The sequence below is a fragment of the Heteronotia binoei genome, chromosome 1 (assembly GCF_032191835.1).
Source record: "Heteronotia binoei isolate CCM8104 ecotype False Entrance Well chromosome 1, APGP_CSIRO_Hbin_v1, whole genome shotgun sequence".
NCBI lineage: Eukaryota > Metazoa > Chordata > Lepidosauria > Squamata > Gekkonidae > Heteronotia > Heteronotia binoei.
In genome coordinates, this window is record NC_083223.1 from 195449441 (window position 1) to 195464482 (window position 15042).

At 43.1% G+C, this 15042-nt stretch overlaps 1 protein-coding gene across 2 annotated transcripts in view; it reads left to right on the forward strand.

Moving 5' to 3' along the window:
• The first annotated feature begins 1103 nt into the window (after positions 1–1103).
• WDR26 (WD repeat domain 26) overlaps positions 1104–15042 on the forward strand; it is a 46618-nt gene continuing 32679 nt past the window's right edge. The window contains exons 1-3 of one of the 2 annotated variants that reach the window (XM_060246000.1): positions 1104–1969; positions 3607–3706; positions 3895–3951. In XM_060246000.1, the coding sequence (XP_060101983.1) occupies positions 1608–1969; positions 3607–3706; positions 3895–3951 (519 nt within the window). In that variant the 5' untranslated portion in view covers positions 1104–1607. The remainder of the gene's footprint in view (positions 1970–3606; positions 3707–3894; positions 3952–15042) is intronic. The other variant, XM_060246009.1, reaches the window with a different exon arrangement.

Below are 15042 nucleotides of genomic sequence, written 5' to 3' on the forward strand. Positions count from 1 at the left end.
TCCTTTTTCAAGAGATGATAATATACTTCACAAAGTAGAATCAGAAATATGGTCAATAACCACTGAGTACAAGCAGTTTTCAAACAGAGCACAAACACCTATACAGACTTCCAAGGCACAATGGCAGACAATACATCAGGTACAGTACAGCATCAGCATTGCTCTCAGATGGCCTTCTACCCTCTTTAAAAACTTCCAAAGAAAGAGAGCCCACCACCTCCCAAGGAAGCCTGTTCCACTGTGGAACCACTCTGCCAAGAAGTTCTTCCTAATGTTTAGCTGAAAACAATTTGGTTTAATTTCAAACCAGTGGTTCTGGTCCACCCTTCCAAGGCAACAGAAAACAATTCTGCACCATCCTCTCTACATGACAGTCCTTAAAGTACTTGAAGATGGTGATCATATCATTTCTCGGTCATCTCCTCTCTTTGTATGCACAGTTCTCAATTTTCTCAGGCACCAAAACTGTGATTGTTTTTATTTTGTGATTTATTTTCTTTTATTTAAGGCTGGGAAATGTTTCCTTTCTGTAACAATGGACTAGAGTGGGTTTGTGTGTGTGTGTGTATGTTTTGTTCTAACACGTTTTTGTGGGCAGGATTTATCAAATTAATTTTATCTCTGCAACTATAAAACAGAACAAAAAATCAGAACAAAAAGTTTTCGCTCTAATAGCTAATAATGGTAGAATACAAAAGTATCACTTAAAAGTTATGCAAATACGGAACTGCTGGCCAACAACGTTTTAGTTCCTGTTTATGTTCGGCTTTTAAGATCCAGTACAAATGAGAGCGAGACAGAAATAAATACACGCCCGTAGCCTCTCCCTATATGGGCATATGAGATAAGCAAGGTGGAATAATAGCCCAGCCTCACACAGAGACAGGTGTTATGACAAAAGCCCCCCTCCCGTCTAGGTGTTATGCCCGCCCAGCTGGGGGTGCTGTGGAGAGCGGCCAAAGACCCTGTCGCCAGTTGCCCCAGACTGCCCCATAGCCTCCATTCTCCAAAGTATACCCCAGGAGGCAGCGGAAGTGAGTGTAGGGGGCAGTATAGGAATTTCCTGTGACGTCCCGGCCCAGACTCCATTAGGCTGCAGCTAGGCGGAGAAGCCACAAACCCAGCGGCTAGTGGAGAGGAGCGGGCCAGGTGCCTGGGGCTGCCAGGCCGGGGGAGGGGGGCTCGGGCAGCGTCAGCTGGAGGGACCCTTGAGCCGGCGGCTGCCGCTGCTGCCTCCTGAGAAACCCGGGGCAGAGGGACAGGGCCCCCGCTCCTTACCCCCGTCACCTCCCCCATCCCACCCTACCCCTGCCTCCCTTCCTTGCTCCCCCCCCCCCCGGCTTCCCACCACGGCCGCTCTCGGCGAGGAAACTCTGGCCTCCGCTTCCTCCTCCTCCGACTCGGACACCGGCGGAGCCTCCCCGCCACCGCGAAAGAAAGCGCGGGCCTCCCCGGCGGCGGCGGCGGCGGAGGGAGCAGGAGAGCCCGGGGCTTCTGCGGGCAGAGCAGGCCTCACCTCGTCCCCGTCCCCCTCGCTCTCCGCCGGGCTCGCCCCCCCAGCTGCCAACCCCCTCAGAGCCAGCGGGAGCGCCGGCAGCAGCAGCGCCATGCAGGCCAACGGGGCAGGAGGGGGGCAGCAGCAGCAACAGCCGCCGTCGTCGTCGTCGCAGGGTCCTGAGCTGGGCTGCCTCAGTGCCCAAAACGGCGAGGCCTCGTCGGGCTCGACCGCCGGGGAGCAGCTGGCTCATGCCAACGGGTTGCTGCCTTCAGCCAACAACGGGGGTGGAGGCGGCGGCGGGCCGAGCGTCAACAACGGGGTTTCGGCCCCTGGGGGGTCCGTGGCCGAGATGGGGGGAGGCAGCGGCGGCGGGATCGGCGGCAGTGCCCTGAAGAAAAAGAAGCGGCTCTCCCAGTCCGATGAAGACGTGATCCGGCTCATCGGGCAGCACCTTCACGGGCTGGGCCTCAAGTAAGTCGGCCGAGTCGAGAACAGATACCCCCACCCCAAACAGTATTTGGGGTTAAATCTTTCTAGAACGTGTTGGTGGATGGTCGATTACGCATGATGAGGCTTTCTTTTCTCTGCCCGCAGTAATTCTGCTTTCCTTCTCTTTTGGGCTACCAAAAGACTATTGGGAGAAACCCTGATTTGGCATGGGGGGCAAGGGTTGATGACACTGGTATTAATGCCCTGCCTTGCCTATTATCACAGCTGAAGTGAAGTAGGATAAAATCTTTTAGTGGGGTATTAGGATGCTGAGGGCATCTGGGATTGTGCTGATGAGAGTAGTAGCCCTGGCAGACTTGTTTATTTTAGGGCACATTGTATGTCAAACAGAAAGAAGCCAGCATTTTGTGTGTGTTGGTCTATATTTCTCCTGGGGAAAGCAATTTCTGCCTCAAATTACCTTGTCGCAGTTTAATATGGAAGAGAAGGAAATGTGGGGGAGGAGTGATGGAGGCAATGAAACCAAGGGCCTTATTTTTCTGGCCTAGTCCAGTTTTAACTTCCTATTAAGAGAACAGGTAGATCTTCTGTCATCCTTGATGGTATGGGAGCCCAACAGATCATTAAAATGAATTGCTACAGAGATGATACTGATAAAATATTATGAATACAATGAAGTATGGAGATATTTGTTTGTGATTCTGACCAATGAGCATATTTAATCAAAAGAATAAAATGAACTTGTATTGGAAAGTATATTAGGGTAGTTTGGATGGACATGATTTTATAGTGTAGTTTGGATACCTCAGTTTAATAGGGCCTTTGAATATACTATGCTTAAAAAATTAATGTTAAATGTGTTGATTCTTCTTTAGCTTGCAGTACTTTGAGCTGAGTAATAGGCATGAAGCTGGAATGGGGGAGGGTAAAAAGCAAATAAATACAGGACATAAGCAATTGGAGTTTGTTTTGTTAATCCGACTTGAAAAGTACAACATAATGGTACCTAAATACTGACTTCATGAAAAGTCTCTCTTTCTTATATGTGTCCTTTGAAAACTATGGCATTGTGTATGCCATGAGAGCTAGTGTCACTGTAGGAATGGTTTTGACTTAGTACACAAAATAAACACAACACTGACATAAGACAAGTTTACAACAGCAGGCAACAACTCGTGACTGTTCATAGTCTACACCGTAGTAAATGTGCTATTTTTAGTTTTCAAAGTGGTGGGGGAGGGTTGCAGGTTTACCAATTGGATACTTAATAAAATATGCTAATTAATAGGCAACTGACATGAAATAGGCAGAAATACATTCATGAGTAGAGCACAGACCCGTGCTTCAACTAATGATTGATGCTAGCTCTGTTTTTTATGTAGACAGCTTGCTGCTGAAACACTGTTTTAACTGAGCCCTGTTTTTCTTTGTTTTAATCAGGAAAAATAATCCTTTGTGGGTATTAGGGGATGTTAACAATCCATACATAGTTCTGAGAGTACAAGTTTAGACACAGTTGTATCATGCTGTTAAATATTACTATAACATCCAATTAAAACAAACTTCTGAGTATTTTTGACTGTAGGTAAAGTAAATGGGTTCATTGTAAGAATAAAGTTGGTCAGCTATTCTTTTTTAATACTGTATGTCTCCTGCAGCCACACTGTTGATCTTCTAATGCAAGAATCAGGATGTCGTTTAGAGCATCCTTCTGCTACCAAGTTTCGCAATCATGTCATGGAAGGAGAGTGGGATAAGGTAATGGGGCCATCTAACTACACCTGAGATTGTGTTTATATGCACACTTACTAGGGAATAAACACCACTGAACTCTGTGAGATTTGCTTCTGAGTAAACGTGCATAGAATTGGGCTACATACTTGTATATATTCATTCATGATTCTTGGCTTACCCTTTTCTTTCTCTTAAAAAACTGCTTCTTGTAGGCTGAGAACGACCTGAATGAACTCAAGCCTTTAGTGCACTCTCCACATGCAATTGTGGTAAGACACATTCTTGAACTGTTTAAGTTGTGAGCTAAAATAGTTATAGTAACATTTTTTTTCTTGTTTGGAATTGGGAAAAGTATATTTGTCTGCTGTTCTGTATGTGCTAGCTGCTGTTTACTGTTTATTGATAATATTCAGCATAAGCCTAAAAATATTAAGACAATTGCTCAGTACTATGAGTTATTTTCCACTGACAGGGAGGAGGAATTTTTGCAGATTACTCCTTTCCAACAGCAAACCTGTGACTCCTTCCATGCTGTTTCTAGGGGTCCTTTGTCCCTCAGAAGGAATATTTGATAGAGCATTTTGGGCTGCAGTGGAGGAGGGATGTGGAGCCTGCTTATGAACACCCCACAGTTCTGGAGATCACACTGCTGCAGAGAGAATAGACCATTTTTTGTCTGTTTAACTTGTAGTTTAGAAATGTGAACAACTTTGGACTTCATTCTAGAAGTTTTTCTTTAACAAGTTCCGGACACATTTCTCTGTATGTTGTCTTTGGAAAATTATATACACTGTGAAGGTATGGCATAGGTGAATAAAATTTCATTGACATGCAGCGTCTCTAAGCAAACAGTTCTACCTTTTTGTTCTACATTTGTATTACCATCTAGAATTGAGGGCTTTACATTTGGCACTCTTTTTAATTAAAACAGATTAGTCTTGTGATCTTTGGATTTAAAATCCTGTGTTTCAGTTCTGTCTGTTTTAACTGATTTGTCCCCACCCCCACCCCCCATTGATTGCATATGTTGATGTGCTAGTTTAATGGTCTTAATTTCTCCGGGACAGGAGTAAAAAGGGCATGAAGTACTTCCTGCCACTCTATTTTCATCAATACAGTGGTTATTTGCATAAATTTAGTGGACTGTTTTTACAATGGTGACACTTCTTTTCAAGTGGAAAATATAGTAGTACTTTTGTTAATAGTTGTAAAAACAGTTAGGGATCAGCTGATGTCTGCTTAGTATTCTTCTGGTTGATTCATTTGTTGTCAAAGGGACATTTTCCTGTTTTTTTCTTCCCTCCCCCATCACACAGGAAGTGAAATCTGGAAAAACAGATGTTATGTTAAACTTCAGTTGCTGTCTGAAAGTAGTTATGTTTTGTTCTTTTAACCACTTTGAAGTCTGACCATGTCAAAAACGTTTCTTCTCAGAACAAATAATTTTACCTTCTTAGCAAAGTTATACAAGTAGACAGTTAATAGCATGACAATAAGCAGTATCTTGCATCTTGAATAATATACAGATACTTTAAAAATGCAGAAACCAAATTCAGCTGTTAATATTCTGCATCTGATGTTCCAACATCTTTTAGTGCCATTTCTATTTAATGTTTGTAAAAGTTGTCATAAACTAGTTCGGTATGAATTGGCATTCTGCTTGAGTACTTAATTTGTAAGAGGAAAAGAACAAGGAACCTACATAGCTGAATACTAAAAGGCCAGATTTAGAAAATGTATTAAGGTAAGTTGCATGAGGATAGTATTGCCCTTTAATCAAAACTGTTTAAAATAGATTTTAAAAACCATTATTTGTGATTTTGTATTCTCTAATGACGATGAAATGGATTATGTAGAGAAATCCAAAAGATACACACATTATAGTAGGAAATAGTTCCCATTTTAAGATTTGTGAGAATGAGATCTGTCCATATACATAGAGCTGAGATCTAGAGGTATAATCTGGAAACTTTGGAAGCAGTTCTAAATAAATTTTTGGATAAGGCATCCTTGCTATACTTCAGAGAATGCAAAGATCAGTATTGTCTATTGGAAATAAGATCACCTTTATATCCTTAACTATTTGCTTCAAATGTTACCTATCAAGAACTGGAGACTCCTGAAATGAAGTCCCTTTGATTATATAGCTGGCTGTTCTCGGATAACCTTCTGCCATGGGGTGGGGAGGGATCCTGAAACTTTTCTGGAGCATGTTGTGATGAAGAAAACATGACAGCTTTGAAAGCAGATATTAAGGATAGTGTCTGAAATGTTTTTAAAGCTGGAAGTGTCAAAATACTAGCACTCTTAAGTGGTTTCCACATGGGGATAGGCTTGTGTAGTTTCCCTGTTACTGGTGCAGCTGCTCTTAAAGCACAGCACTGGTTCCCCCACTGATTCCCCTAGCGTGGATACCTTCCCCCAGCCACAGGGGCTTCTGCAAACTTTTTTTTAAAAAAGATGAACACTAGAATATCTTTTATAACAATATACCAAATAGTATACTGGGTTCTGGGCTTTACTGCAGTCTTTCCCAAAACTTCAGAGCAGACTAATTTGAGAACGTCAGAGAAAAGATGAGGAAACTCCAGGACATGCATGAATACTCCATGCTGCTATGGGGAAGCAGGATAAAAAGAAAAGAAAAACCTTGCTTCTGAAAAGCATTGAGCCTGGGCAGATGTGTATGGGAATGGTGTTAAATTGGTTCCTTAACGTTATATGTTGGTTTTATAAGGGTCTGAACCCACTGTATGTATTCTGCAGATGTTACATATAGAAAAACATTTAATGTATTAGGATCTCAGTTGGTGCCTTCATAAGTGCTAGGCATTTCAAAAAAGCAGACTACAAGTTAATGTACTCTTTGTACTTAAATGAGTTTGGCATGTGCACAAAGGCATTTGAGAGGAATCATTCTTGATAGTAGAATAGATTTTGCCTAGTGCAGTATACTTTTTATTTGTTTCATGTCTTTTGTAATTTAAGCACATGCAGTATTATAAAAAGATAAAAATGGAAGAGGAGAGAATGTTGGCATAAGCTGCTCTTCTGTTGAGGATAAAAGTGTGGTTTAAAAAAGTAAACTCTAATAAATAAGAGCCCTGCTGGATCAGACTAACTGTCCATCTAGGCCAGCATCCTGTCTCACACAGTGGCCAACTAGTTCCTCTGGATGACCAACAACATGGCATAGAGGCCGAGGCCTGCTTATGGTCAGAGTATATTAGATAAAAAGCTTTCACAGTGCTTTCAAAAGATGCTTACGCTAGGCTGTGGCTTGTCTTCTCCAAGGGAAGGCGATTTCACAGTTGTGCTGGGTTGATTTCTGGGGCCATTGTAGAAAGAAAAAGTATGTTGGGTTCAGGCAATCTTAAGATCGATTAGTTTCATCCTTTGCCAGTTCACTTGGGAGCAAGTCCTGCTAAGTTCAGTGGGGCTTATTCTTATGTATATGTGGGTTTTGCAGCCTTACTATTTCAGCTAACTTTTAACTGAATGATGACTACCACCAAAATATTACCGTATTTTTCGGACCATAAGACGCACTCCCCCCCCCAAAAAAAGTGGGGGGGGGAGTGTGTGCATCTTATGGAGCGAAGGTACCTTCCTCGGGGGGGGGATCCGTTGCCTCCACCTCTGATCCCGGCGCTTCCCCCGCGCCTGCCTGCCTGGCTCCAGCTTCTTCCAGCAAGCGCTGGGATCGCTCCACGCTGCCCCCACCTCAAACCCAGCGCTTAGCGAGCGCCGGCTGCGGAGAGGGCAGCGTGCTTCCTCCGTGCCTGTCTGCCTGGCTCCAGCTCTGACGCTTACAGCAAGCGCCAGGATCGCTCCCTCCGCCCTCTGATCCCAGCGCTTGCTTTAAGCATCAGAGCTGGAGCCAGGCAGACAGGCATGGAGGAAGCACCCGCCCCCTCCGCAAACCCAGCGCTTCGCGAGCGCCGGCTGTGGAGGGGGCAGCGTGCTTCCTCCATGCCTGTCTGCCTGGCTCCAGCTCTGATGCTTACAGCAAGCACCAGGATCGCTCCCTCCGCCCTCTGATCCCAGCGCTTGCTTTAAGCATCAGAGCTGGAGCCAGGCAGACAGGCACGGAGGAAGCATGCTGCCCCCTTCACAGCCGGTGCTCGCGAAGCGCTGGGTTTGCGGTGGGGGCAGCGTGGAGCGATCCCAGCACTTGCTGGAAGAAGCTGGAGCCAGGCAGGCAGGCGCGGGGGAAGCGCCGGGATCGGAGGCGGAGGCAGTGGATCGCCCTCCAGGAGGAAGGTGCGTCCTATGGTCCAGAGTGCCTTATGGTCCGAAAAATACGGTAGATCTAAATGGATGTTTAAGATCACTGAATGTCAGTCTTAAACTGCATGGAAGTTAGCACCAAATTGTTTTAATCTAACGTTTAATTTAACTGGGTTTTTTTTGTTATTCTGTTATATATTGTGAGCCGCCCTGAGCTTGCTTCAGTGGAGAGGGCGGGATATAAATCAGATAAGCACAACATAACATAAAGGTTGAACCCTGCCCCTTGAATTGTGCCAGAAGTCCCTAGAGTCTACTTCATGCTGTTGAAAAGAACTATAAGCTGATCACATGCAGTTATTGAAACCTCAGTGATGAGGTGGGCTCTAAATCCTAAATAAATAGACTCTTGGGTATCATACAATGTTGATCCAAAGGCTGCTATAGCCTGTGAACCTCGGTGACTAAGGAAAGCTGAATGTAGTATCAGACTTTCTTCTGTTCACTGTTTCTGAAATTTGCAAGCCATTATTATTATGGTGTTGTGCAGATTAAGTTGGTTTGCAACTATCCAGTTTCATGGAAAACCCCTGCAAGATTTGATTTAGGGTCCATCCAATCCAGCATCCTGTTTCTAACAGCTGTCAGGTGGATTCCTCTGACCAGCCTACAAGCAAGGCATAAAGGCAATAGCCCTCCCCTGTTGTATGTCCCCAGCACCAGGTGTTCAGAGCTATACTGCTATGACTCCACTTTCAATTGTAGTTAGATTCAGAGAGCAGAAAAACTAGGACTTGAGGGGAAGGTAGAGTGTTGCAAGTAGTTTTCAGATACTTCTGTATATTACATAAGTAACATCTGTATAATATGAGAGACCATTTTAAACCAAACATTTACCTTTTCAATGTAATGTTTTCATCCCTGACAACTAAAATTTATTTGGCAAATACTAGATTATTTTATACAGAAACACACAGACTTTTATATTGAGCAGCTCTTCTGCATATTGCCAGGTTATTTCAGAAGCACAGAAAGTTTGAAGGGTGCTGGGAACAAGATTTAAATCCTTTCTATGTTCTAGTAATGTTTTGTGTCTAACTCTGTGCTGTTCAGTCATTTACACTTCTACTCTAGCCCTATTCACAAGTTACAGTGAAATGTCTCTTTATATAGCTGTGACTGGACTTTAGCTATGAGTAGAAAGTCGAAGGCCTTAGTTCCTGCTAGTTGCTATAGCATACTGTAAGAGTGCCAGGATTCCCAAAGGAATATCCCCTTATTCATATACAGATTTTTTTCCTCCTTAAGCTGATGAATGTAATTAAGGGGTAGCAGGAGAGGTGAATCCAGATCTTGCAAGGAGAATATTTGCAACTGCTTGTGTTGAGAGCCTGAAAGAACAAGCTCACAGAGCCTGGGGTGGAATATACCTATGTATCACAAAGTTATCCTATATTAAAAGAGATCCCTGGGATGATTGAAGGGGTAGAACCGCACTGGTATCTGTTTTACTGAGTTAAACAATGAAGTCCTGCTTTTTTGAGAACTGTAACAATAAATTAAATTATATATTTCATCATTCAGATGTTCATATGGACTTTGGTAAATGACATATATGTGAATTTGCAAGTACAGCTTTTGCTAATGGAGATTCCGCTTCAGAACACAGGCTTTTGTCCTTCTGCAGCTGGAACTTCCATTTTAAACCATCTTTTCTACAAGATATGTTTAAAAAGATTGTTTTCTGCTCTCTAGGTATCCCACCAAATCCCTACCTACAGTGGAAGTTGGGAGAGATTGTGGCATTGGCCAGTGGAAGGTTGTGGGACCTTGTGGAGGGGGGTGTATGGAGAATTAAATGCAAGGAAAGTCTTTCATAACCTCAGATAGGGCGTGGGGAAACAGCAGAGGAAAAATACCAGGAAATTAATTAGGTAGTTAGGCTTCTTCATCCATTGAAGGAAAAGAACTCTAACATCTGTAGTATAGGTACATAGGGGTCTGAGACTGATAAAGAGGCAGAAATAGAGCAGGCATCCTCTGTTACCCTATGGAAATAGTAGGTTAGGGACTTGTGAGTGGATTAAGGGAAATATCCCAAGAGACAAGCTAACCCTGTTTAAATAGGCTGATATTTAAGGAGGAGCTCCAAATGAAACTCATTTTTAAATTTAATTTTATTTATTGCATTTATATCCTGCCCTCCCCTAGCGAGCTCAGGGCAGCTAACAACAATTGACAAAACATAGTATTAAGAACAAGATACAATAAAATAATTTAAACAATTTAACAGTTCAAAACAATTTTAAAATATAGTATAATATACAATACAGTCACTAGAATCCAAATGGTGGATTTTAGTTCTTGTTGAGCGCTGCATCTGATGATGTTATAAAGTAATTCTTTGGTGCTTTAAATTTGTACTGGGGTGGTTCCGGTGTCAGTGCTGCAGGGTGGTGAGATGGTGGTCACCTCCCTGTTATTTATTAAATGCTAGTTTAAATAATTCTGTCTTGCAGGCCCTGTGAAATTGTTGCAAGTCTCGCAGGGCCCTGATGTTTTCGGGGAGGGCATTCCACATGACAGAGGCTGCCACTGAAAAAGCTCTTGCTCGAATGGTGGACAGCCGTTCTTTTGGCTCGGGGATTGTAGGAAGATTTTGTGTACTTGATCAAAGTGCTCTCTGAGGCTCATATGGGGAGAGGCAGTCCTGGAGGTCGACAGGTCCCAAGCCATATAGGGCTTTAAAGGTCATAACCAGCACCTTGAAGCGAATCTGGAATGCCACAGGCAACCAGTACAATGATTCCAGCGCAGGTTGAATGTGCTCCCGTAAAGGTAGCTCCATTAACAACCTGGCTGTTGCGTTTTGCACCAGTTGTAGCTTCCTATCTGTGTCAAGGGCAGCCCCATGTAAAGGGCATTACAGTAGTCTACTCTTGAATCACTGTTGCCGAGTTGCTGCTCTCTAGGTATGGGGCCAAGTGCCTTATCTGCCTGAGATGATAAAATGCAGATTTGGCAGTGGCCGCTACCTGGGCCCCCATGGTTAATGAAGGCTCCAAGAGCACCCCTAGGTTCTTGATTCTAGAAACTGGTGCTAAAGGCGCCCCATCAAAGGTTGGTAGAGAGATCTCCCCTCCCAGGCCACCGCAGCTTAGGCACAGGACCATCTTTGTTGGGTTCAATTTCAGTTGACTCTGCCTGAGCCACTTCACTACGGCTTGTAATGCCAGGTCCAGGTTTTCCAGGGGGCAGCCAGACCGGTCTCCCATCAATAGATACAGCTGGGTGTCATCTGCATATTGATGGCACCTCAGCCCGAATCTCCAGACAATCTGGGCAAGGGGGTGCATGTAAATGTTAAATAACATTGGGGAGAGAACTGCCCCTTGGGGCACACCACATACAAGTGGGTGCCTCCGGGATGATTTCTCCCCTATAGCCACCCTTTGTCCCTGACCTTGGAGAAAAGAGGTAAACCATTGAAGGGTAGAAACACCCGTAAGTTCAGTAAAGTTGTGTGTGTGTGAAATTGTAACTTTTTGAAAGCAGAGGTCTGCTATCCCTTGCTGACTTGTACATCCCTTGTCTTACCTATCCACCAAATCACTAAGTGTTGGCCCCTTCTAAATAGAGACAGTAAATTTATCTTTTTGTGTTGTTAAAAGATTGTCCCAAGTCAAATAGTTGGCCATTATTTTAGCTTTAGTAGAGCTTTTTAGGCATGATATTCATAGAGGCTGAGAAGAAAAGTATTAAAGTAATATTTCTAGGGAAATAGTTGCAGTTGTGACGACAACCCTCATCTATGGCTCCGAATCGTGGGTTTTATACCGTCATCACCTGCGACTCCTTGAGCGCTTTCATCAGCGCTGCCTTCGCACCATCCTCAACATCCACTGGAGTGACTTTGTGACCAACACTGAAGTCCTCAAGCGGGCAGAGGTTACCAGCATCGAGGCACTGCTTTTGAAGACGCAGCTGCGCTGGGCAGGGCATATTTCTAGGATGGAAAACCACCGCCTTCCCAAGATTGCCCTGTATGGCGAACTCTCCACCGGCCATCGAAATAGAGGGGCACCAAAGAAGAGGTACAAGGACTCCTTGAAGAAATCCCTTAGCACCTGTCACATCAACCATCACCAGTGGTCTGACCTAGCCTCAGATCGCAAAGCATGGAGGCACACCATCCACCAGGCTGTCTCTTCCTTTGAGAACACACGCATAGCTGGTCTTGAGGACAAAAGGAGATTGAGGAAGAATCGCACTGCTACAGGACCAACCCTAAATCAGACTTTTCCCTGCAGCCGCTGTGGCCAGACCTGCCTGTCCCACATTGGTCTTGTCAGTCACCAGCGAGCCTGCAGCAAACGTGGACTATTGCACCCTTCTTAAATCTTCGTTCGCGAAGCCAAGCCGAGAGAGGGAAATAGGTAGTTTAATTTTAAAGCACTGTCTACGCAGAGGCTCTATGCAGGCAGTAAATCATAACTGTTTGTTTTACTGAATCATTGTTAGATATTTGGCTATATTAGCTATGGCTAAGGACTGAGCCCAAATGGAGTGAGTAGAATGATGGGTCTCCTTTGGGGAGAAAGGTAGTGTATAAATGAATCAAATAAATAATAATGTCTATACTCAGCAGTTTTCTTACCTGACAAGCATGTGGTGTTTGTACACATGCTGGCAGGGGTTACTAGGCAAGCTAAAAATTATCTCATGGTATGTTTGGGATCCCTTGATTATTTGGGTATTATACCTCTGTTGGCCTAGATACTTGTGTCTTGTCAAGCAGTTTGTAGATATGGCTTTTTAGTCCTTTTTTTGTTCCCAACCTTCAAATCCCTTTAAGACAATTCTTCTACTGATTGAAATCTTCTATAAAAATTGCTCTCAATTAAAATGCTGTAGCTTGTTTTGTGATCCATTTTATACATTTGGCCATTTTGGAAGAAAGTTGTCATAAGAAAAAATGATTTGAATATATGAATGATAAATACTTTTTCTATTTTATAAAGCAGATGATGAACAAAATAGATCCTGGGAGGCAGTAGACCTTTTGTGGGCTTTTGAGCATGCCACTTGGTACATCCAAGAGGTAAACAGCAAAATGAACTCTTGACCGTTTTGATCTGGGCTTCTGGGAATCATTCCAGACAATAAAACACATAAGTTTGATAATTTAGCAGTCCCATGGTAGATGTTCTAGAGTAGATATTTTCTCCAATTTTCAACAAGAACTGAATGTCCAACTCAGTAGAGTTAGCTGAAAATGTAGTTTGCTGTGTTAAGTAAAGCAGAACTTGATTTCTTTAATTACTGTTGTTCCTTAGCTGCTGATAATGAAATATGAGTACTAGTTGCTGTGGGGACAACTGTACAGGTTGAGTGTAGACATTCTTTGCCATCATGCTCTGCTTGTTGGCTTCTTGTGGACATTGGCTGTTGTGGGAAGCAGGATGGTAGGATCTGCAGAAGTTTTGTCTGATATATCTAGATCTGGATCACAAAGAATTTTGGCAATTGAGCAGGGGTACCTTTACTGATGGTTTAAAGCATGGGCCCAAACTTTTTGAGTCTTTGGAATTCTGTCACAGGGTGGTGGGAGCTACTATAGAATGGGTACTGGAGGAGGTGGTGCCAGCTACAGAATGTCAAGGAGTAACTCCTAATAGTAACTTATTTCAAGGAGAAGCTCTGTATAACATGATGCCTTTTAAAATGAACATATTTTTAAAAACATTTTCTTGCATACATCCACAGTGAAGATCTTTGTGCTGTGGCTCTAGCTGTTGCTGAAGCAACTTAAAAAAACTCTATACAGCCAGTCAGATCTTCATTTTTTCTTTTGGACAAAAGACCCTCCCTCCCTGGTTGTACTCACTTTCTAAAAACCCTAGGTGAACACCAGGAAAACGTTGGTGCACCATCCCCATGGACAGCACTTTGGTGACCCCTGCTTTAAAGGACACAACCCTTCTCATCAAATAGGAGACATAAATTATTTTTTTAAACTTTATTTTTTTATTGTCTTGTTTTGCTTTAGTTTTCTAAACTAAAACCAACTGGTTATGTAGCCATCATGTCTTGTACTCTGTGTGTGTGTGTGTCTGAAGTGCCATCAAGTCACTTCTGACTTATGGTGACCCTATGAATTAGTGAGCTCCAAAACATCCTGTTGTTAGCAGCCTTCCTCAGGTATTGCAGACTGAAGCCTGTGACTTCCTTTATTGAGTCAATCCAGCTCATGTAGTGTCTTCCTATTTTTGTGCTGCCTTCAACTTCTCTTAGCCCTATTCTCTTTTCCAGTGAATTTATATCTGCTGAGGGATTGGAGAATGATTCTGACATTCTCTTTGAGTTTGTGTGTACATACAGGCACTCTAAGCACTTACATGATGAGTAGGTGCTCAGAACTTTCTGGAACAATGACTACTAGTGTGGTGTTTCTCTCAGACAACAAATACATTTCCAAGCCTCTTGATTGACCAATCTAAAAGTCCATAGGTTGTGTAATAAGCAACGTACATGACCTATTGAGTAATGTTTTCAGTGTTTGATCTCATTTTTTAAACCTGTGATTTATTCTTTTATTTTAAGGAAATAGACTTCAGCTCAATATCTCAGAGTCACAGATTCAGACTAACTCAGTATGTTAGAGTCACGGATTCAGTAATATTATGGATGTTTGTATTAATGTCAGTTTTCATTTTCAGCCACATTAATTATACCATTTTGTTTTAAATGTTGTCCATCTAATGAGTTTAAACTGCAATGTTTCTAATGAATTTAAGCTTTTTCCCAGGCCAGTTCTGTAGCTAGAATCCTGGCTGCCTGTTGGCAGCAACTCCTAGCTTCTCCCCCATCTCCCTGCAAAAACAACCACAAGAGAAAATGGATCTGCTGAGTCCACCCCCAATTTATTGTTGTGTGGGAAGAATATTTAGTCTAGGTTTTAGTCCAAAGAGAGCAAGCAAGTCATTTAGAGTTAGAATTCCTCAGTTTGGGATTAGGTTTTGTGGTAGCAGTAATTAGAAAATACAGTCATTAGAATCTAAAATCCTGAAGGCTGAAAAATAAGTCTGGCCCCTAATGCTGGCTCCTAAAGCCACAGAAAATTTGTCAAG